The sequence below is a fragment of the Silene latifolia genome, chromosome 9 (genome assembly GCF_048544455.1).
Source record: "Silene latifolia isolate original U9 population chromosome 9, ASM4854445v1, whole genome shotgun sequence".
Lineage (NCBI taxonomy): Eukaryota > Viridiplantae > Streptophyta > Magnoliopsida > Caryophyllales > Caryophyllaceae > Silene > Silene latifolia.
The window spans coordinates 121671703-121696632 of NC_133534.1; the positions used below are offsets into that span (position 1 = coordinate 121671703).

Consider the following 24930-nt stretch of genomic DNA (forward strand, 5'->3'; position numbering starts at 1 on the left):
ATATGTTTATGGAACAGAAGACTAAAGTAGATTGGACTAACATGAGGGATGATAATACCCATTATTTCCACTCTCAGTTGAAACATAGAAGAGATAAGAACAAAGTGATTCAAATTAATGATTGTTCTGGGAAACTTTGTACTTCTAGTTCTGATATCCAACAAGCCTTCATTGCTAATTACAAGGGATTGTTAGGGAGCAGTAAAACTGTTGATGTTGTTTGTGATTCTATTATTGCTTTTGGAGCTGTTTTGAATGATGCTCATCATGAGATTTTAAATGATGATGTATCTTCTGATGAGATTAAAAAGGCTATATTTGACATTGGTGGCAACAAAGCTCCTGGCCCTGATGGTTTTAGCAGCCAATTTTATAAAGATACATGGGATATTACAAGGGGGAGTGTCATAAAGGTTGTGAAGGATTTCTTTGCATCAGGTAAATTACTTAAACAAGTCAACAATACTTTAATTACCCTGATCCCTAAGGTTGATCTACCTCATGACGTGACTCAATTCAGACCCATTGCATGTTGCAACACCATTTATAAATGTATCAGTAAGATTCTTTGCAGCAGACTGAGTTTGATCTTGCCTGATATTATTAACCCTTCTCATAGTGCCTTTATTAAGGGTAGAGACATTGTAGAGAATATTCTTATTTGTCAAGACATGGTGAAAATGTACAATAGGAAAGCTGTGTCTCCAAGGGTTATAATGAAAATTGACCTGCAGAAGGCTTATGACTCCATTGAATGGAGTTTTGTGAGAAATATGCTTATTTCTTTGAATTTCCTCCTCACTTTCACTAAACTGATCCTTGAATGTGTGACTTCTCCTTCTTATACTTTGGCCCTAAATGGGGAAACTTGTGGGTTTTTCCATGGGAAGAGGGGATTGAGGCAAGGAGACCCCTTATCTCCCCTCATTTTTGTTATTTGTATAGAATATTTGAGTAGAATTCTTGGCAAAATTCAAGAGTTTACTAAGTTCAGATACCACCCTCTTTGTAGATGAATCAAGCTTAATCATCTAGCTTTTGTTGATGATCTTCTATTGTTCTGTAGAGGATACAGAAGTTCCATTATTGGGTTGCTAAGGGCCTTTCAATCCTTTTCTATGGCTTCTGGGTTACAAATGAACAAGGGCAAATCTATCACTTACAGTAATGGGGTGGATAAAGTGTTGTTGGCTTAAATCATCAAGTGTACAGGCATGTCCCATGGGTCTCTTCCCTTCAAATACCTTGGTATACCTATTGCCTCAAAGAAACTGTCTGTGTTGGAATGTAATAGTTTGATTGAAAAGGTGGTCAGCAGAATTAGAAGCACTGGTAGCAGGAAATTGAGCTATGACGGGAGGTTAGTGTTGATTAAGTCTGTGTTGGCTAACTTGCACAATTATTGGGCAAGAATTTTTATCTTACCCAACTCCATTCTTAAGAAAATTGCACAGATTTGCAGGAATTTTATATATACTGGGCTAGATAATGATAAGGGTAACACTCTGGGTTCTTGGGATCAGATCTGTCAGGGTAAGAAACATGGAGGATTGGGGGTAAGTGATATAATCAGATGGAACAAAGATGCATTAGGGAAATATATCTGGTGGTTAGCTCAGAAGAAGGATCACCTATGGGTGAGATGGGTGCATTCTATTTATATAAAAGCTGGTGATTGGCATAGCTATCAACCTAAATTTAATGGCAGCTGGGCATGGAGAAAGCTTTGGAGGATCAGAGATCTTATGAAAGCTGGTTCTGTGGGAGACTGGCGGATACAGCAATAGCAGGATTACACTATACGTAGTGGATATGATTGGCTTGGTTCTCCTTGTGTGGCTGTAACTTGGGCAAGTTTTGTCTGGGATACAGGAGCCCTTCCTAAACTTAGTTTTATAGGGTGGCTGGTGATGCATGGCAGGTTGTTAACCAGGGATAGACTGAAGAGAATGGGGACTATCACGGATGATGCCTGTGTTTTATGTGCTAATGCCCGTGAGACGCATGCTCATCTTTTCTTTGAATGTGAATATAGCAAGAAATGCCTTCAAATCATGTCCTCTAGACTGGGGTGCTATCTACCTGGGAAGGACTGGTTTAGTTGGTGGACTAGACAGAACTTTCATTCGCAGAATTTTTAGAAACAGACTGCGGTGTTGCTGTTGGCCCTCATTTATACCATATGGTGGAGCAGGAATCATTGCAGAATAGAGAGCATCCTTTTGCGTCCTGAATCCCTAATAGCCAGATTTGATAAAGATAGAATTTTTGCTATGTAATGTTTGTTCTTCTCCCTTGTGTTGTTGTTTAGGGAGTAAAAATTGTTGATCAGTTTATTAGCTTTGTTAGCTAGTCGAGCTCTAAACGTTTTTATTTTGGTTATGTTATTGATATAAGCTTACCTTTTTACCAAAAAAAAAAAAGAAAAAAAAGTTCAAAGACGTTTAAATCCAAAAATGCAAGAAGCGGTTAAAAAGGAGGTCATTAAATTGTTGGATGTGGGAATTATTTATGCAATTTCCGACTCTAAATGGGTTAGTCTGGTCCAAGTGGTTCCTAAGAAAGGAGGAACCACCGTAGTAAAAAGAATGATTAAAATGAACTCATTTCCACTAGAATTGTGATGGGATGGCGCATGTGCATTGACTATAGGAGGTAAATTTGGCCACCAAGAAAGACCATTACCCATTACCCTTTATTGACCAAATGTTGGAAAGGTTGGCATGTCACCAGTACTTTTGTTACTTAGATGGTTATTCTGGGTTCTTTCAAATACCCATTCACCCGGATGACCAAGAGAAGACCACATTTACATGTCCCTATGGTACCTTTGCTTATTGTGGGATATCTTTTGGTCTTTGTAATGCCCCGCCTACCTTCCAACGTTGCATGATAAGCATCTTTTCTGATTTCATTGAATCTATCATGGAGGTGTTCATCGATGACTTTAGCGTTTATGGTTCTTTATTTGATGTACGTTTAGCTCACTTGACTAAAGTTTTGAAGCGTTGTGAAGAAGTTGACTTGGTTTTGAATTGGGAAAAGTGCCATTTCATGGTGAATGAAGGAGTGGTGCTTGGCCATATTGTTTCCGAAAGAGGAATTAAAGTGGACCGTGCTAAGTTCCAAGTTATTGAACAACTACCCCCACCGGTAAATGTCAAAAGTGTATGGAGTTTCTTAGGCTATGCAGGATTCTACCGCCGCTTTATCAAAGATTTTTCTAAGATTGTCAAACCAATTACGGAGCTTCTTCTAAAATATTCTCCATTTGTGTTTACTAATGATTGTCTTGAGTCTTTTAATAGGATTAAGAAAGTTTTGATCTCCGCACCTATCATCCAATCACCGGATTGGAACTTGCCATTCGAACTCATGTGTGATGCAAGTTACTATGAGGTAGGTGTCGTGCAAGGAGAAAGAAAATACAAGGTGCTCCATGTTATCCACTATGGTAGCAAAACCTTGGATGCAGCTCAAATCAATTATGCCACCACGGAGAAAGAGCCACTTGCCATTGTCTATGCCTTAGACAAATTCTGCTCTTATTTGATTGGGTCTAAAGTCAATGTTCATACCGATCCTGCCGCTTTGAAGCATCTCCTAGCCATGCAAGAGGCCAAGCCAAGGCTTATAAGATGGATCTTGTTTTTTCAAGAATTTGATTATGAGATTCGTGACAAGAAGGGGGTCGAAAATGTTGTTGTCGATCACTTATCTCGATTGAATTATGATGATGCAGGTATTGATATACCTATTGATGATTCTTTCCCCGATAACTCCTTGATGATTTTGCAGGCTAATACTTCATGGTATGCCGACATAGACAACTTAATAGTTGGAAATGAGTTACCACCCGACCTTTTCATATCAACAAAAGAAGAAGTTCTTGCATGATGCCAAGTTTTTTCTTTGGGATGATCCTTATTTATTCAAACGTTGCTCTGATGGGCTATTCCAGAGATGTGTCCCACATTGGGATGTGAAAGGTGTGCTTGAAGGATGTCATTCTTCTCCTTATGGTGGTCATCATGGACCATCAAAGACCGTTTCAAAGGTGTTGTAATTCGATTTCTATTTGCCTACCATGTTCCAAGATGCCTAGAATTTTGTGATGGCATGCGATGCTTGCCAAAGAACGGGCTCAATTTTAAGAAGGCACGAGATGCCTTTGAATGGTATCCTAGAGTGGAGGTGTTTAATATGTGGGTTATTGATTACCAACGTCCATTTCCTACATATAGAGGTAATCGTTACCTGTTGGTCACCTTTGATTATGTCTTTAAATAGGTAGAGGCAATTTCTACTTCCATCAATCATGCCCGAGCCGTGATTAATTTGTTCAAGAAGATCATATTCCCAAGATTTGGTGTGCCTAGAGCGGTCATTAGAGATCGTGGTACTCACTTTGGTGAAAAACAACTTGATGCATTGCTAGCAAAGTATGGGGTTTCCCAAAGAAGGGGCTTGGCGTATCATCATCAAACGAGTGGCCAAGTAGAAGTTTCAAACCATGAGCTCAAGTCAATACTTGAGAAAGTGGTTGCAAAGTCAATAAAAGATTGGAGCATGAAGCTAGATGACAGCTTATGGGCATACCGTAGCGCATTCAAGACACCTATTGTTACATCACCATATAGGTTGGTTTATGGAAAAGCTTGCCATCTACCGGTTGAGATGGAGCACAAGGCATATTGGGCGGTTAAGGAGCTTAATATGGATGCCAAGTTAAGCGAAGAAAAACGATTATTGCAATTTAATAAGCTTGATGAATTCCGCTTACAAGCCTATGAAAGTTCCCGCCTTTACAAGGAAAACACAAAAAGGTGGCATGACAAGAAGACTTTAAAGAAAGAATTCAAAATCGGTGATAAGGTACTATTGTTCAATTCCCATTTTAAGGCTATTTCCGGGAAAGCTACGATCAAGGTGGTCCGGTCCGTTTACCGTCACTAATGTCAACAAGTTTGGTTCTTTTGAAGTTATGTTCACTAATGGATAGAATTCAAAGTAATGGCCATTGTTTCAAGGTCTATCATGAGAATGTGACCATTGGAGTTGTAGAGGAGGTCTCCGTGAATCCTCTACCAATGGAAGCCTAACTCATTCAAGCTTCTTACATCATGCGGGATGTAAAATCAGCGCTTCTCAGGAGGCAACCCGTGTTTTTGGTTGTTTTGTTTTTAATTTTTGAATAATTATTGTTTTCCTAGAATTAGAAATCATTTCTACACAAGTTGGTATTTTGAAATGCGATTTGTAGGTGATTGAAGATGAGAAGAAGGTCATTTAGAGGGTTAGCACGCTTCCGCATGCAAGGAACCCCGTTCGGGTTGCAACTTTTCATTTTTGAGACAAGAATAAAGCATATTAAGGAGGAAAGTCAAACACGGAGAAATGGTCAACCCCGATCAGGGTGGGGTGTCCCTGAACGGGGACGTGGATAAGTGATTTTGCGTGTTTTATGGGAAATACGGAAATGTGCAAAGTTCATTCTTTATTCCCTCTTAACCTGACGGTACTCCTTTCTCCCCTTTGCTCTATATTTCTTCATACCTCACCTAAAATCACAACAAAAACATCTTCCAACATCAAGAATCAAAGATTTTTTCATCCAAAATCATCAACAAAAATTCAATGGCACCTAAAACAGGAAGCAAGCAAGGTCGTTCAAAGAGGATGAGGAGTGAACCGGATGCATCCCATGTTGCGGAGGATGTCGAAATGCAAGAAACACCGGAATGGCATGGCCCTTCTTTCCCACAAGTCATCTTTTAGTACCAAGAGACAATGGGAAAATTTAGTGTCTCTAAGGAGTAAAGTTATGAAAGCTACTAAATTCATTAATCATGCTTCTTTAAAGAGTATTGGTCTAGACAAACATGTTACATATTTGTTTACGAGTCTAGACATGAAATTTCCATACACTATGAACTATAAGACCTTCCCCGAACTCACCCTTGAGTTCTTGAGGTCATTTGAATTTCATAAGTCAAAAAAGAAGGACTTTGTTTATGGTGTTAGTTTCCGGTTGTTTAATGATGATTATAGGATGACTCTTGGTGCCTTTGCAGATATATTTAACTTGAAATATGAGGGATTGCATATCGAGTCACCCCACAATTATAACCTAAGAAATACTTGGAATGTTATTTCCCACCTCCCTTTTAAAGATTCGAATCATGTGCCTCACCAATACATTCACTACCCCCGTCATTCGTAAATGGCAACGTTTCATGGGTTGGACCTTTTTGGGTAGCAATGAGCCTCACTCGGTGAGGATGTTGGAGGTGGAAATATTGGGTGCTTTTCTAAATGTTGATGGTGATGAGAAACAATCTCCCCTACCACTCTGCAGTGGACTTCACTAAACAATACAATCAATCCACTATCTCTATTGTTTTGGGTGGCTTGAGAACTAGGATTGCTACAAAGGTATGCCGGTTTGTCTAAGATACTACCCATTTGCGACCTTTGGTTTCAACGGGGAGGTAGGTGATGGACTATATTATGAATATTTTCTATCTTTCAATTGGTTTAGAAATTCTCATCCTAATATGATTTGGAAAATTGGTAAGAATGACTCAATTAGTCTTCCGGGAGAAATTTCTAAATTAAAAGATAATGTCCACACAAAACCCTGCCGCGAGGGTGCCCCGTTTGAAAGACCCACTTATCTCTTACCTTTAGGTGCGGAGACACCTAATGCACCCACTCTTGTGCGACATGAATGGAGCTAATCCTCTAATGCTCCTCCTCCCACCTCTAACAATGAATTGATGGATATGATACGTGACTTAAGCCTTAACATGACTACCATGTAAAATAACTAAATACTTGCCATAAACCCAATTTACGATCATTTTGCAAGGCAAGGAGTTATTCCATCTGAGGGCCCTCACCCCTCATTTTATACTTGGCCCGAGGGTGGGTTTCCGTCTTCTTCAGGTTTTGATGCAGGTACATATAAGCCCGGTCCGGACTATTGTGGTTCGGATTATGGAGTATAGGCCATAGGTGGTGGTTATGGTGGATATGGAGGCTATGATGGTGATGCGACGAGTTGTTGTCCGCGGTCAAACACATTTATATCCAACTTCTAGCATAGCAAGTAAGTCGGAGTCGAACCCAAAATATGGGGGTATTCGAATTGTTCAATCTAATTGTAGTTGTACTTAGGGTTGTCACAATTGTTTAAGTTGATGATTCTAAACTAATGAATGCAATAAATAAAAATGAAAGGTAAAACAAGCAACAAAATTAAGAATGTGAACAAATGATAAAAGACATTAGGGGATCATGCGATCATAGGGGAATCATGGTAAGATATCATAAATGAGTCGTATAGACGAAAGCAATTATTATTGTTGGAATCGAGTTTGTTTATGTTGTACAATTCCTAGGGAGACATAGGTCTCGGAGCCAAGGTGGTCACAACTTTACAACAACTACATCGACTTGGTTCTCCCTATTCAACTATATGCATGGTCTCACAAGCCTTGAGTTACTTTATGTCTTACAAGTCTTGTTGAAAAGATAAGAGAATCATGATAGGTTGTCAATCAAGCATTTCATCAAACATAACATGTGCATAAGTTGAAAGTACAATAAGCAGCCATTCATATGAACTCATTAAGCATAGATTTATCCCATAATTACTCCCATAATCCCCCACTAACCCTAGCTAGAGGATTACTCACTACACATCATGATTATTATGCTAGTAATGGTGGCAAACATCACAACACAAATGAACATGATGATTAAGCAAGGTAATAAAAAAAGAGATTAACAAGTAAAAAAATAGGGATTAAGAAGGTTACCAACTTCGAAAGTAAAGATGAAGATAAATAAAGAAGAATCCTTGAATAAAGATGGAGACTTGTCACTTAGTCTTCAACTATATACCGAAGAGATCCAAATGTAAATAACTTGAGATGAACAAAGGAAATGGAAGAACAATAAAATAAACCTTTTGATTAATGGTGGAGAGTTGTCAATTCCCCAATACAAACCCAAGAATTCTTCAAGCACAAGGCTAGATCTAAGATTGTTTCAGAAATAATTAAGGAAAGATTAAAGTGCAATTTGTGGAATGATTAAAGACTAATCTACTCCTAATCTAATTTAAGATGGCTAAATCTTCTCTAAGGGAACTTAATCTCCTCTAAATACAAGAGGGATATATATAGTGGGTACAAGAATTAGGTTAACTAAGGGGTTAAATGACGATTAAGCCCCATAATTGAAGTCCAACGCCTTGCAAGTCCCAGTTGTGGACGTGCGACGTCCCTTCATGAAGATAATCATCCTGCACTGAGGGACGCCTGTCCTGACTTGGGAATGCCCGCCCTGTGTGTGGGTTAATATCCGTATACTACCCTTAAATTGCAGGACTATAACGTAAATTTAAACATGCAATTTATAGTCATAAAACGAAAAAACATAATGAAATAATTAATGTATAGAAATCAACCTCGGGTCCTTTGATGCACGGCGTAAAGAACAGAAATCAAACCAGATTCCCTCCTAATTGTTGCACCCAAGACCTTGTCCGAGATATGCCCTTGTGCTAGATGGTGTTCTCCGATTGCTTTGCAATATTGGGAGAACTGATGTGTGTTTTTTCTTTCGAGATGAGAGATCTCAGGTTTCAGAGAGAAAAATAATCTCTAAAACCCTAATTCTTTTCACTAATGACGATCAGGTCAACATGAAGGAGGAGGCTCTCCTTTTTGTTCTCCTAATTCGGCCAAGCCGAGTCCATGGGGAGGAAATGGGCTTTTCCATTTCCTCTTCTATTCGACTCGTAGTCCGAACCCTAATGGCTAAATGTATATGACGCGGTTTTTATAAACTGTTATCGGTTATCGGAAATTAAGGCATCAGCTAATAATACGGGTTAGCTGAATTATTAATACGTGTCCGACAAAAACAGTATTGTATAATTATTCAATATACATTAATTAAATATAAATCGCTTATATTTAATTTTACGAATTAACTGGTTAATTCGCCTTAGCCCATGATATTTAATCCGTATTAAATATAATATCTCAACATCACATATTTGACTAATTACTAGTCAAATAACTCGGACTAACTGGTTAGTCAATTTTGGCATCTACATGACAGTATTTTCATACCGTCACATCTCTCGAACGTATCCTATAGGTGTGACTTTTAGGGACCAGTTGATCACCGCCATCTGTATGACAATAACGTCAAACTTATCTAGCAAGCCAACCGTTATTGATAAACGTGGATCAACTGATTATAATACCAAAGTATGCCCTTTGATCCTTTTAGAGGTTTATAAGTCCTTGCACTAACTGTTAAGGACACCAACCCCAACAAGCTCCCACTTGTCCGTACAAGTGTATGTGCAATGACGTTATCCGCACTAACTGGAGGACACAAGCTCCAACAAACTCCCACTTGTCCGAACAAGTGTATGTGCGATAACCGATTCTCATATTCATTTAAAATTTCTCCCACTCAATGTAAAACAATTTGCGGATCCGGATCCACAAAGGTCGTATTTTACAATCGATCTGTATCTAGAGTGGTTTCCCCGACTAGAGAGTAACTTAAGTGATAAAACGAATCCGTATCCGAGCATGGCCATGCATTTCGATTCTGACTCCTCGAGTGGCCCTGAGAAATATCGAGTACCTGATAAAGGCTGAATATTTCCTTCAACTCGACTCCTTCCGATCTAAGCACAGCATGAAATGACCCAGAAAAAATCTACTTGGCCCCCTGTTACGGATGACCGTGAGAACGAAACCAAAGTCACCCAAAATCTGCCGTAGTCTCAAGAGACAGTCGATAGTCAAAGAATCGACTCTTAGGATCACCATGGCAGTCCTATCCACGACCGGGCAGCGAATGTTATAAAACATTTAGGACTCCACGTCGATGTCACAATTGTGTCCTACGAGATATCCATATAACTCGCCTCTGTGATTGGTCAGTCAACCGGTTGACTTATGGCTCGTTGAACCCACCATCAACCAACGTCACAGAATAATTGCCAGAGTTATCAGCTCATGTGGGCAATTAAGGACTAAAAGCTATAATGTTTGTTCAGTTCACTTTGTGGTGTTCAAAATTGTCGTACAATTCCACATGAAAAACAAAATATATATATAAAATATCAAAACGATGATGTCGTATAGAGTACAAAGGAGAATGAATCTGATCCATAAAAGAGTACTACAACTCAGGAACACGTTTGATTCCCATGGAATTTACGTGCCCTTCATGCTTATCTTGTCGTAATGCTTTAGTGAGAGGATCTGCTATGTTATCATCAGTAGCAATCTTTTCTATCACTACTTCCTTTTGCTCCACGTAATCTCGGATTAGATGAGCTTTCCGTTGTACATGTCTAGATTTGTTGCTAGACTTTGGCTCCTTAGCTTGGAAGATGGCACCACTATTGTCGCAATAGATGGTGATCGGGTCATTCGAACTAGGCACTACAGATAGTCCATGTAAGAATTGACGCATCCATATCGCTTCCTTTGTAGCTTCAGACGCGGCATAGTACTCGGACTCAGTCGTAGAATCTGCTGTAACATGATTTGTTTGAACTCTTCGGTGATCTGCAGCGCCATTAAGAGTAAAAACGAATCCAGATCGAGATTTCGAGTCATCTCGATCCGTTTGGAAGCTAGCATCTGCAGAATCGGTTGCGCATAGCTTTTGAGAGCCTCCATAAGTCAATGCCCAATCTTTAGTCCTCCGGAGGTACTTAAGAATGTTCTTGACAGCCAACCAATGTGGTTCACCTGGTTGCTGTTGGAATCGACTTGTCATACTCAATGCATATGCCACGTCCGGACGTGTGCATATCATGGCATACATGATTGATCCTATAGCCGAAGCATAAGGAATCCGTGTCATGCGCTCTTTCTCTTCCGGTGTCTCTGGTGCCTGAGACTTGCTCAAATGCACCCCTGGAGCCATAGGAAGGAACCCCTTCTTGGAGTTAGTCAAGCTGAATCTCTCTAGGACTTTGTCTATGTAAGACTCCTGGCTGAGAGATAACATCCGTCGTGATCTATCTCGATAGATACGGATGCCTAGAATCCTTTGTGCCTCTCCCAGATCTTTCATCTGGAAATGGTTTTTCAACCATACTTTCACCGAAGTTAAGAGAGGTATGTCATTCCCAATCAGGAGTATGTCGTCAACATACAATATTAGGAAGACAATCTTGCTCCCACTCGACTTGATATATAGACATGGTTCCTCGACCGATCGAGTAAATCCATTTTCTTTTATCACTTGGTCGAAGCGATGATTCCAACTCCTTGATGCTTGCTTAAGTCCATAAATGGAACGCTTAAGCTTGCACACTTTCTTAGGATGTCTTTGGATCGATAAAACCTTCGGGTTGTACCATGTACAACTCTTCCTCCAAAAAGCCGTTTAAGAAGGCGGTTTTCACGTCCATTTGCCAAATTTCATAGTCATGAAAAGCGGCAATCGCTAAGATAATCCGAATGGAACGCAGCATGACTACGGGTGCAAAAATCTCATCGTAGTGCAAACCTGGCACTTGGGTGAAACCTTTAGCAACTAGTCGTGCTTTGTAGATATCTTGTTGACCTTCCACGGAATGCTTTATCTTGTAAAGCCATTTGCATTGAAGGGGACGAACCTTAGCGGGTAAGTCAACAAGATCCCACACGTTGTTCTCATACATGGAGTCCATCTCGGATTGCATGGCCTCAAGCCATAGCTTTGAGTCGAACTGGTCATGGCACCTTTATATGTTGCGGGTTCACTACTCGTTAAGAGTAGAACGTCATCTATGTCATGTTCCTCGACCATACCGATGTATCTGTCCGGAGGAATAGAGACTCTTCCCGACCTCCTAGGTTCCTCAGGAATGTTAACCGCAGCCGGGATTGAAGGAATAGGTTCCTCCAATAGTTGCTCGGTATTTGGTTTTGGAATCTCCGACAGGTCGAAGGTTCTATCACTCTTTGCATTCTCGAGAAATTCCTTCTCTAAGAATGTCGCACTAGCCGCAACAAAAACACGTTGTTCGGTTGGCGAATAGAAGTAATGACCACGTGATCCTTTAGGATAACCTATAAAGTATGTCTTGACCGATCGCGGGCCGAGCTTATCTTTAGGTCTCCACTTGACATAAGCCTCGCAGCCCCAAACCCGTATAAAGGACAAGTTAGGGACCGTTCCCTTCCATAGTTCATATGGAGTCTTGTGAACGACTTTAGACGGACTTCGGTTAAGTATTAGAGCGGTGACAAAAGAGCATAACCCCATAATGAATCGGGTAAAACCGTGTGACTCATCATGGATCGAACCATATCAAGTAGTGTTCGATTTCTCCGTTCGGACACACCATTCAACCGAGGTGTTCCGGTGGAGTTAGCGTAGGGCAATCCCACGGTCCTTTAGGTGTTGATCAAACTCGTGAGAAAGATACTCGCCACCACGATCCGAACGCAGTGTTTTTTATCTTTCTACCCAACGGGTTCGTACCCTATTTTGGTATTCCTTGAATTTCTCAAAGGATTCACTTTTGTGCTTCATTAAGTAGACATAGCCATATCTACTCAAATCGTCCGTGAAAGTGATGAAATACCTATAGCCTTCTCGTGCGGTGATTGACATAGGTCCACATACATCCGTGTGTATGAGTCCTAATAGGTCAGCAGCGCGCATTCCAACACCTTTGAAGGAAATCCGAGTCATCTTACCGATGAGACATGATTCACACGTGCCAAATGATTGAAAATCAAAGGCCGAGATAGCTCCATGTTTGATGAGCTGTTTTACGCGTTTCTCATTAATGTGTCCCATACGGCAGTGCCATAGATACGTTTGATCTTTGTCACCAACCTTTGACTTTTTATTCATTACGTGTAATATTTCATTGGTCTGATCTAAAACATAAATTCCGTTCATGGAAAACGCCTTTCAGTAAATCATATCGTGTAATGAGAAAATGCAAGCATTGTTTTCTATTACAAATGAAAAACCAAGTTTATCAAGCGCAGAAACTGAAATAATGTTTTTGGAAAGACTAGGTACATAATAGCAGTCATATAATGACAACTCAAATCCGCTTGGAAGCTGGATCACATATGTCCCCTTGGAGATGGCAGCTACTCTTGCTCCATTCCCAACACGCAGGTCCACCTCACCCTTTACGAGGGGTTCGATGTTTCGGAGCCCCTGCACATGATTACACAGATGAGAACCACAACCAGTATCAAGTACCCAAGTTCCGTAACTTGCGTGGTTAATCTCAATCATATGAATAAAAGTAGAAGAAGAAGACATACCAACAGGTTTAACACGACCTGCTTTTAAGTCCTCATGATAAACAGGACATGTGCGTCTCCAATGCCCAGTCATGTGGCAGTGATGGCATTCCATGTTATCTTTCTTGCTCTTTGTCGCGCCTGATGAGTTACTCGACTCACCAGGACCACTCTTACCTGAGCCCGACTTCTTGAACTTCGCCTTACCTCCGCTAGGTTTGCACGAGCTTTGCCCTTACCCTTTCCTTTATTTGACACAACGAGAACATCTTGTTTCATGCTCCCACTGAACTTCATGTCCTTCTCGGTCTGTACGAGGAGGGAGTGCAGTTCATGGGGAGTCATCTTCAAATCATTCATATAGTAATTCGCTCTAAATTGCGAATAACCATCGTGGAGTGAGTGAAGTATGCGGTCGATAACAATGTTCTCGCTGATGTTACAGTTAAAGGTCTCCAGTTTCTCGACATTCTCAATCATGCTGAGAATGTGTGGGCTAACCGGTTGGCCCTTCTGGAGTCTCGCATCAAAGAAGCGAGTGGTATGCTCATAAGTCACGATTCTCGGTGCTTTCGAGAATTCCTTGGTGAGCGTGGTGAAAATCTTGTTTGCACCATGGGCTATGAAGCGTTTCTGCAAATTGGGTTCCATTGCAAAAATGAGTACGTTTTTAATCGCACCCGCTTCCATACAGAAATCGTTAAACTTGGCGATTTCAGCAGCTCTAGCCGTGGGACCTGGGTTTGCCGGGATGGGCTCTAATAAATATTTGAGCTTCCCGTCGGCAGCGGCAGCATTCCGTAATGCCGCCTCCCAGTCCGCGAATTTGGATCCATCATTCTTGATCGAGTAGAGGCGATTCATCCGATTCATGAAGATCCTAAGCCAGGACTCACGGTCCAATGTGGCACTTGGCATTGGGTTATCAGTAGAACCAGCCATTTGTTGTTTAGCAGTTTAAAAAACGTGATCTACACTGAAAAAGAAAGAAAAAACAAAACGAAATAAGCAACTCATCGAGGTGATTTAAGTCTATTTAAAATTCATTTTAACATGTAGACTCTTGCACTTGCATAATTGATCTCCCTCAAGAATGATACAAGTGATCCCAAGACTCAATTTCGGTAAATTGATAAGCCAACTGTTTTAGCCAATTCTTAGGAAGAACTCTTGGTCGATAGATTTGTAAATCCTATCTATAGTCCACCATAATCACAGGATCGTACGAGTGACCATAGTGTTGAGATAAAATAGGTCAATCGGTTCCAACTTACCCGACGTAGAAGGGGTCATAGTATGCCTACCGACGAAGAAGGGACTCATTGGAGTTTGACCTATAAAGACCGTTCTCAATTTTTGTTTATACGAGGAAGATCCCATCAACTAAATTATAATTCATTTTAAGTGAACGAATAACTAGCGTCTGTCGTGAATGAATTTATTTGGATGATGGCTTTAAAACGTGTGACATGAGAATGTCAATGAAAACTAACTCGTGACCTCTATATGTGTCGGTTTTCATGCAATAATTAGGTGGTTTGGTTTTTAGGCGGAATATGATGCATATTATCGTAACGATAAAAAAAGGAATGCAATACGTAAATAAAAATTTCCTAGTGTGGCCTATCCTAGTATAAGAACATAATACAACTTTGGAATCCACCGTTGGACCCGAAAAGCTTGTCTTGATGTTCCATCTTGATCCAAGTAGCGGGAGTGAGCATCCGGTCTCCATCTTTGGTCTTCTCAAAAATTACAATTTAAAATTACAAAATAAAACCTATTTACATTCTAATTAAAAACTGTAATTACAAGTGAAAAATCCAAAACGGAGATACGAGATCTCAAAATACAACCAAGACCGTGTTCCATCATTACGGTAACACGTTCTACTAAGGCCACACTAAGTTACAATTGATTGTAAAAAATAAATACGTAATAAAAGGCATTCACGGCATTCAAGATAAACGATAAGTAAAAATGCATCAACTAAAAACAAATTCATTCGTGACATAATTCCGTAATTATGTTAAATTTATCCAAACCACCTTTTAATGATTAAAATTCATGTGATAAAACCGCTTCTATCATTTAATTTTAATCCATTACAATCCGTTACTTTAAATACGCTTTAAAATAACTTAATGGTACGTGTGTGAACCGTTTCACAATCATAGCGAGTGTACAATATCCGTATAAAGTACATATTGAAGCCAAAAGAAAATTTAAATCAAAAGAAACAAATTTTCAAAGCTGTCAAAGACGAAATCCCTCGATCCAGGGACATAAGTGCTCGATCGAGGGACAGGAGGGCTCGATCGACTGAACTGCAAGTCGATCGAGTGGTGTGCTAATCAGGAGGTGCTCGATCGACAACACTGGTGGTCGATCGAGGACTTATATCAGCAATACTGCTCGATCGAGTACGAGGACATCTCGATCGAGCAGTGGGGTTTTGAAAGCAGGTCGATCGAGTACAACAAGGACTCGATCGAGTAAAAACTAGAAAGAAAACCCACTCGATCGATTAAAAACTTGGTCGATCGAGTGCAAAAACCTCTGAAAACTTCAAACCCTCGTGAAACAGTTTTGGCAAGACAAAACAAACGCTATTTTGATCAAAACTGATTGAAAACAAAATTACAAATTGCTAGACATTAACATATTGTTATAATGATCGTGTAAAATAACAATATGCATAATATCAAAACGAAAATAACCCGTGTAAACATGTCACGGTACGGTTTTCGAGACAAAACAATAACAAGAGCAACCGTGTAAACAGGACACGGTTCCCAAAGCAACCAAAAACGCATCAATAACAAAAAAAAATTTCTGCCGTGAGAAATATTGCTGCCGCACGGATTTTTATACAAAACAAAAATCGTTTCAAGATAGTTTTATGAAAAACACATGGAAAAATTCACGTGGCCTCGCTCTGATACCACTTGTGGGTTAATATCCGTATACTACCCTTTAATTGCAGGACTATAACGTAAATTTAAACATGCAATTTATAGTCATAAAACGAAAAAACATAATGAAATGATTAATGTATAGAAATCAACCTCGGGTCCTTTGATGCACGGCGTAAAAAGAAGAAATCAAACAGATTCCCTCCTAATTGTTGCACCCAAGACCTTGTCCGAGATATGCCCTTGTGCTAGATGGTGTTCTCCGATTGCTTTGCAATATTGGGAGAACTGATGTGTGTTTTTCTTTCGAGATGAGAGATCTCAGGTTTCAGAGAGAAAAATAATCTCTAAAACCCTAATTCTTTTCACTAATGACGATCAGGTCAACATGAAGGAGGAGGCTCTCCTTTTTGTTCTCCTAATTCGGCCAAGCCGAGTCCATGGGGAGGAAATGGGCTTTTCCATTTCCTCTTCTATTCGACTCGTAGTCCGAACCCTAATGGCTAAATGTATATGACGCGGTTTTTATAAACTGTTATCGGTTATCGGAAATTAAGGCATCAGCTAATAATACGGGTTAGCTGAATTATTAATACGTGTCCGACAAAAACAGTATTGTATAATTATTCAATATACATTAATTAAATATAAATCGCTTATATTTAATTTTACGAATTAACTGGTTAATTCGCCTTAGCCCATGATATTTAATCCGTATTAAATATAATATCTCAACATCACATATTTGACTAATTACTAGTCAAATAACTCGGACTAACTGGTTAGTCAATTTTGGCATCTACATGACAGTATTTTCATACCGTCACATCTCTCGAACGTATCCTATAGGTGTGACTTTTAGGGACCAGTTGATCACCGCCATCTGTATGACAATAACGTCAAACTTATCTAGCAAGCCAACCGTTATTGATAAACGTGGATCAACTGATTATAATACCAAAGTATGCCCTTTGATCCTTTTAGAGGTTTATAAGTCCTTGCACTAACTGTTAAGGACACCAACCCCAACACTGTGTCTGGGACGCCCGCCCTGACGGTCAGCTTGTCTATTTGAGCTCGGATTGTAAAACGGACGTCACTTCCTCATCCGGACTCCTATTGGAGTGATTCAAAAGTGTAGACCACTTGATTTTTTGACGTCGTTTTATCTATCATAGTTTCAGAGCCAAACAAGCAACTCTTGGTTAGGTTCCATGCAAATTTCTCTTGTAATGGCTCCCTTCTCGTCGTTCTTGCCCAACAACTTGTGGGGATTGATTCTTAGGTTGTGGGGGTTATCCTTTATTACCCTAAAACTAGATTTATTAAACTACGGCCTTTAGCCTTGGTCTCCTCTTTGATGCTTGGTCGTTGGATGTTATCAATTTAGCTCCGTTTTAATCCGTTTGGGCATGGTTAGTGCTTCTCTCCTACAAAAAACACAAAACCTCATAGAATATACATAATAGCAAGCTAAAGACAAGAAACGACCCTAATACACACTAAAAAGTGTAGGAATGAGGTGACTAAAACTATATGTGTGTAAAATACGAGTCACATCAAATATCATTAAACCGAACATTTGCTCGTCCCGAGTAAAGAGGTGACTAAAACTATGACCTTTGTTTATACTAATCTAATAATATAGCCGATGTGAAACAATTAGCGGGTATCACTCCGCCCCTTCAACTCACAACAAGACATCTATGAGGCAAGATGCCTTCTTGCGAGGCAAGGTGAGGCTTGCCAAAACTTTGATGCACCTTACATTAAGCACATAAACAAATCAAAGGACGCATCTACAAAAGAATAGCCACTTTCCTCATCTAAGTGGCGGAAATCAACTAAAAGGGAAACAATTTAAGGGTACACACTCCACCATAGATATTAGTTATCCAAGTTACTAAGTCTAAGAGGATATAAACAAGTCACCTCCAAGTTGTGTTAAACTAGGCTACTTTTGTCTACAATTGCTAAATGCTTTCATCAAGAGCAAATTTTATGGTGTTAGAAAAGACTGTAGGATCGCGAAATTCCCCCTCTTGCCTAGACAAGAAGAAGGGCCGTCCCCTCTCCACCATGCAACAAATATAGGATCATCAATGGATAAAGGGATCAAGGTAGTTGAGTTTCATGATGGTAGATTGCTTTTGGGTTATGCCCCCCCCCCCCCCCCCCTTCCCACACCATTTTAGTAGCATTTGACAATTGAAGAATATTTCTTGCCATTTTTGATGTTTGGCATTTGATACTTTGTCATTTTGACTTTTCGTCTTTCATATGACATTTAAACATTAAGAGTAACCCTATATGTAGCTAGTATACTCTAGAAAAACATAGGAGTCTATTTTGTGCTCCTCATTTCTTTGAGAAAATTGCAAATTTTTTGACATTCATATGGCATTTGAACTCAATTTGATGATTATAGTGCCCATTCCCTTTTGGTTGACAAAATGATGATAGAAGCGAAAGAACGGTTGCATGGCTTCAAAGTTCACCTTGGAATAAACGGTAGCCAAGGAATTATCACAACGCAAGGTACTCTTGACTAGGCCTCAGTCCATGGGTCAAAATATACTATATGACACATCCTAGGGTGTCTTGAGGGTATTCTAGCAAACAAAGTCTCAAGGAGAAAAATAATCTACAAGGGCCTTATATACACTTGTCAAGCTTCCTAATTAGGCATTTTTACAATTTTTTTTCTACCATGCAACTACATGTCATGATGCAATTAACATATGTACAACTCTAATGCATATGTTTCTATCAACTATTATGCCATATAAACTAAATGCAAGCTCCTAACAACATATAGGCACGGAAAACCGCAACACAAACCTCCACAACATCCTCATACACATAAAGCTTATCCTCCTTATAAGTAAAAAGAAATGGAAGGGAGGAAGGATTAGAACAATTATACCATGCGGCCTTCTTATTCCCTTAGGATAAGTTTCAAATGGAGTGGCGTACCTATATGAGAAGAGAATAATACACACAAGTATATACAATTCTACACTACTAAATGAAAGAACCTGTTTTTGATTTTTGAAATTTTACAATTTTTATGTATTTTGGAATATAAATTTCCATCCCCCACTTTATTTTGGACATTGTCCTCAATGTTGTAGGAGTAGGAATGAAAAAGAAAAACATGGTTTTGGATTTTTAAAGATTCATGGAAATTGAAGTACAAATGCATATGCAATGATATGAATGAATACATGCTCTAAGTAAATGCAATTCTATATGTCATATATAACAAATGAATGCAATCTAAACTATGCTAGATGATGCATGTTTTCTATTAAGTTGGAAGCTAATTTAAATTAGTTTAGGTCACCTATGATCAAACCTCCCCAAACCGAGTTAAGCACTATTTCTAGTGTAGAAAGGAATAGGTTTGGTCATTAGTGACTATGCATGAATGTAAGCTTGACTTATTCTAATCTAGAATAATGCATGCAAAGATTAAACACATGGAAAAGGAATGGGTCATTTTAAAAATCCATTTAATGCTCGCATTAGCTTATCAAATGAATTTGACCAATCCTCACAAAGATGGTCATAAGCATTACAAAGTGAGCAAGACCAGCCATAGAACCAATAGTGAAGAAGAGTATTAGTGGGATGCTTGTGAGAAAATAGGTGTAAACAAAATATTTCAAAAGCATTCATGGGTTCATCACTTGGTTTTAATTGCACAAGAGGAGACTCAAAGCTTATTAAATCATATAGGACAACATCCTCCCTATGCTAACTTCCTTCAGGGGTGGTGTCCATACCTCCATCCTCAAGTCTTTTTATGAAACCACCAAGTGCTAAACAAACCTCATTAATATATACTATCCTCACAATCCTCTTCTACATTCATGGGCTCAATCAAAGGGGTAAGAGAAATGAGGTCTAAAGAATCGATGGGTGCAAGGAGATCATCCTCACCACAAAACGAAACCTCAAATTTCTCAAGAATGAGTTCCTGTAAAAAAGACAAAAATTCTCTAGTCAAAGACGCAATTAAAAATTGCAGATTAGTCACTTTTTCATCTCTCAGACGAGTCAATCCACAGTAACTTTGACTCCCTTCCTCTTTGGGATGATCCTTTCATTCACTTAGGTGAGTGAGAGAGGCACGCATATCTCTAGTGTCTTCTAACACCATAGTACCTGCTACTCCACTCCATTTATCACCCTCGTTTAGCTTCTAAGAATTCGGGGGATGTACACTAAACCTATACGGTCACAAAAGTATTTTGTTTTTATGGTATTAGTTTTGCTTAATTAGCACACCTAGTTACTTCAAAGATGGCAAAACTCATTAAAGTATAACTCAAATTCACATGTCTAAAACAAAATGATACGATCATTCTCCACATCAGAGAAATTGTTAGAAGTTAAGTTACTTTTAGAGTAACAGTGTTCAGTATTTCTACTTGGATCACATTTGGGTCAGACCCCTTCTTTTTCAAATATTTTCAAAAAATTTATAATTTAAAATGTTTTCGAAAACAAGACATTTGCATTCATACATGCATTATATCTAGGACATGAATTTGCATTTTAGGTGTCATATATTTGTCATTAATTGCTCCAGTTTTGTCACTAATTAACTATTCCCAGACTCCAGTCGACTACTTTGTCATTCATCTTCCAGATTCATCCAAAGTGGGGGCTTTCTCATAATGTCACGTCTTCCCGTAAAATAAATTTTTTGCGAATTTCAAAATCAATGATTGTGAAAAATTCTAGTCTAATCTTTATGCTAAATAAAATTTCCAGTCAATGATTGTGAAAAATTTCCAGTCTAATCTTTATGCGAAATAAAATTTTGCAATTCTTCAGTCAATTTTGTGAAATAAAATTTTGCAAGTTTCTAATCATTAGGTCGGCAGGCCCTGACATGCATTTGCGTTCTTAAAATAAAATTTTCTGAACTTGCCTTTTTGCGAAATAAAATTTTGCAATTTTCAAATCAATTGGTCGGTAGGCCCTGACATGCATTTGAGTTCTTAAAATAAAATTTTCTGAACTTGTCCTTTTGCGCAATAAAATTTTGCTATTTTTAAATCAATTGGTTGGCAGGCCCTGACATGCATCCGAGTTCTTAAAATAAAATTTTATAAACTTACCTTTTTGCGAAATAAAATTTTGCAAATTTTAAATCAATTGGTCGGCATGCCCTAACATGCAATTGAGTTCTTAAAATAAAATTTTCAGAACTTGCCTTTTTGTGAAATAAAATTTTGCAAATCCTAGTTTGTAAAATCAGATTTTACATCCTAATCCCTTTTCAAAATCAAATTTTGAATTTCTCGGTCGGCCGGCCCTAACACGCATTCGAGCTAGTGACATCAGATTTTGGAGGTTCACCCATAATCGAAACAAAGTTTTGCTTATACCAGTTTCCAGACCAGCTAAACAAACTTTGGCTATACCAGTTTCCATATCCAGACCAGACAAGTGACAAAAAGTTTCACTATACTAGTTCTAAGATACCAAACTCCATAGCAGCTAAACAAAGTTTGGCTATACCAGGTTCCAGACCGGCAGAACAAAGTTTTGCCATGCCAGTTTCCAGCTTGGTGAAACAAAGTTTTACCAGCTTCATTCCAGATTAGTAAAACAAAGTTTTGCTAAGCCAGTATCTAGATTCCATCTACTCAAGACAGGTAGAATAAGAGGCCCACGTACGTTTCTAATCCTTTATCTGTCCCGACCGGACTACTTGGACTAATGGAGCGGGTTGTTGTCCGCCATCAAACACATTTATACCCAACTACTAGCATAGCAAGCAAGTCGTGGTCGATCCACGGGACGGGGGTATTCAAATTGTTCAATCTAATCGAAGTTGCACTTGGGATTGTCAAAATTGATTTGGAATTGATTGATTCTAAACTAATGAAAGCAATAAAGTAAAACAAGCAATAAATAAAGATGTAAACAAATAATAAAGGATACTAGGATGTCATGGAATCATAAGGGAATCATGGTAAGATAGCATAAATGAGTTATATAGATGCAAGCGATTTATTATTGTTGGAATGAAGTTAGTTCATGTCTTATAATTCATAAGAATATTTCGGTCCTGGAGCCGAGTCATTTGTGACTTTACAACACCTACAAGTCGACTTAATTCTTCCTATTAAACTACATGCATGATAAACTAATTCCTAGGAAAACTTACGTCTCGGAGCCGAGTCGGTTAAGAGTTTACAACACCTACAAGTCGACTTGCGTTTTCTCTATTTCAACTACAAGCAAGGTCTAATAAGGCTTGAGTTGGTTTATATCTTACAAGCCTTGTTGAATAGATAAGAGATGGGTAAAAAATGCAAGGTTTCATAGTCTAGCATTTCATCAAACATGATATGTGCATAAGTTGAAAAACAATAAGCAAGCATTCATATGAACTCATTAAGCATAAATCTATCCCATGATTAACTCCCCTAATCCCCCACTAATCCTAGTTAAGTAACTACTCACTTATTATCATGGAAGACATGTTATCAATGGTGTTAGTCATTACAACAAGTATAAACATGATTAAAAAGTGAGGAAATAAACAATAAAGAGTAAAGAGATTATACCAAACTTAAGATGAACAATTGGAAAGGAAAGAATAATAGAAGAAAACTTTATTGATTGATGAAGAGTTGTCAATTCTCCAATAATAACCCAATAATCTTCAATTACCCAATAATAAACGAATTACCCAATAATAAACTTGAACAATAATTAAGGAAAGATAAATGGGTAATTTGTGGAAAGATTAAAGGATAATCTATTCTAATCTACTCCTAATCTAATCTAAGAGGACTTGATTTAATCTAAGGAAACTTTGCCTCCACTAAGAGGGCTTGGTCTTTTGGTTATTACAAATGGAGTATATATAGTGGTACATCATTAGGTTAAGCAAGGGTAGATTAGTAAATAACAATGCTAAGTGTTGAGTAGAGCTTTGCAAGTCCTGAGGGAAATGCGCGGATCCTAGGTCTGGGATGCTCATCCAGAGCTCGGGATGCGCGGATCCTCAGACAGTACTTTCTGAAATGGCAAAGCAGCTTGGGATGCGCGGATTGAGTTCGGGACGCGCGGATCCTGGGATAGCTTGTCTATTTGAGCTCGGATTGTAAAACGGACGTCATTTCCTCATCCGGACTCCTATTGGAGTGATTCAAAAGCCTAGACCACTTGATTTTTTGACGCTGTTTCATCTAGCATATTTTCAGAGCTAAAAAAGGAACTCTTGGTTTGGTTCTGAGCAATTTTCTTCTTGTAATGGCTTCCTTCTCGTCATCCTTGCTTTTAAGCCTATGATCCTTCTATATACTTTTTATTCCTATATCCTTGGTCATTATTCTTGCCTCCTCTTCATACTAGTCCATCCAACATCGTCAACAAGCTTCCGAATATGCGCGAGAGACGGGAATTCCGCCTCATTATCTTCTTTCTTACAAGACATATACAATGCAACAGAAAAGCAAAATAGGAAGGAATTGACGGATAAAATGGTCATGAAATGCTATATTAGTATGCGAAATGAGTTCAATTAGGGGACTAAATGTGCCCAATTAAGAGTCACATAAAACATCCCCAAACTGAACCTTTACTCGTCCCGAGTAAAGAGGTGACTAGAACTAGACCTTTATTTAAACTATCCTAATAATATAACCGATGTGAGACAATTAGCGGGTCTCACTCCGCCCTTTCAACTCACAACAAGACATCTATGAAGTAAGATGCCTCCTTGCAAGGCAAGGTGGGGCTTGCCAAAATGGCGATACATCCAATCATTAAGCACACAAAACAAGTAATGATGAATCTACAAAAGAATAGTCACTTTCCTCATCTAAGTGGCGGAAATCATCTACAAGGGGAAGCAATCTAAGGGTATACACTCCGTTGTAGATATTATTTCTCTAAGCTACTAAGTCTAAGAGGATACCAACAAATCACCTCCAAGTTGTGTCAAACTAGGGTACCTTTGTCCACAATTGCTAAAAGCTTTCATCAAGAGTAGACTCCCTATGGTGTTAGAAACACTGTAGGATCGCGGAATTCCCCCTCTTGCCTAGACAAGAAGAAGGGTCGTCCCCTCTTCACCATGCAACAAAATAGGATCAATGGATAAAACGGATAAAGATGTTTTGAGTTTCACATTTGTAGTTTGCTTTTTGATTTGTTCCCCCCCCCCATTTCTTGCGGTATTTAACTTTTTAAGAACATTTCCTTTGCCACTTTTGATGTTTGGCATTTTGATACTTGGCAAAAATTTCAATCTTTGCATTTTTGAACATTTTTCAAAGTAACCCCATTTGTAGCAAGGGTACTTTTATTAAAGCATAGTAGTCTATTTTTGCTCCTCTTTTCATTGATGCATTTTGCAAACTTTTTGATTTTGATTTTTTACTTGAACTCAATTTGATGATTTTTGTGCCCATTCCCTTTTTGTTGACAAAATATGATGATAGAAGTGAAAGAACGGTTGCATGGCTTCAAAAGTCACCTTGGAATAAACGGTAGCCAAGGAGTTATCACACCACAAGGTACTCTTGACTAGGCCTTAGTCCATGGGTCAAAAGATACTAGTATGACACATCCTACGGTGTCTTGAGGGTATTCTAACAAACAAATTCTCAAGGAGAAAAATTATCTACAAGGGCGTTATATACACTTGTCAAGCTTCCCAAATAGGCATTTTCACA

At 38.8% G+C, this 24930-nt stretch overlaps 1 protein-coding gene across 1 annotated transcript; it reads left to right on the forward strand.

The window, feature by feature from the left end:
• Nucleotides 1-2925: 2925 nt before the first annotated feature.
• Nucleotides 2926-5102, forward strand: LOC141601532 (uncharacterized). The gene is made up of 5 exons (XM_074421825.1): nt 2926-3289; nt 3566-3837; nt 3962-4057; nt 4291-4875; nt 4983-5102. The coding sequence occupies exons 1-5, from the start codon at nt 2926-2928 to the stop codon at nt 5100-5102; spliced, it is 1437 nt and encodes a 478-aa protein (XP_074277926.1).
• The last annotated feature ends 19828 nt before the right edge of the window (nt 5103-24930 follow it).

Coding starts and splice junctions, on each gene's coding strand:
- LOC141601532 (XM_074421825.1), top strand. CDS start 2,926: ATGGAGGTGTTCATCGATGACTTTAGCGTTTATGGTTCTTTATTTGAT. Junction 4,058..4,290: donor CATCAAAGACCGTTTCAAAG/GTGTTGTAATTC, acceptor GTCTTTAAATAG/GTAGAGGCAATTTCTACTTC. Junction 4,876..4,982: donor AATTCAAAATCGGTGATAAG/GTACTATTGTTC, acceptor GTTCTTTTGAAG/TTATGTTCACTAATGGATAG.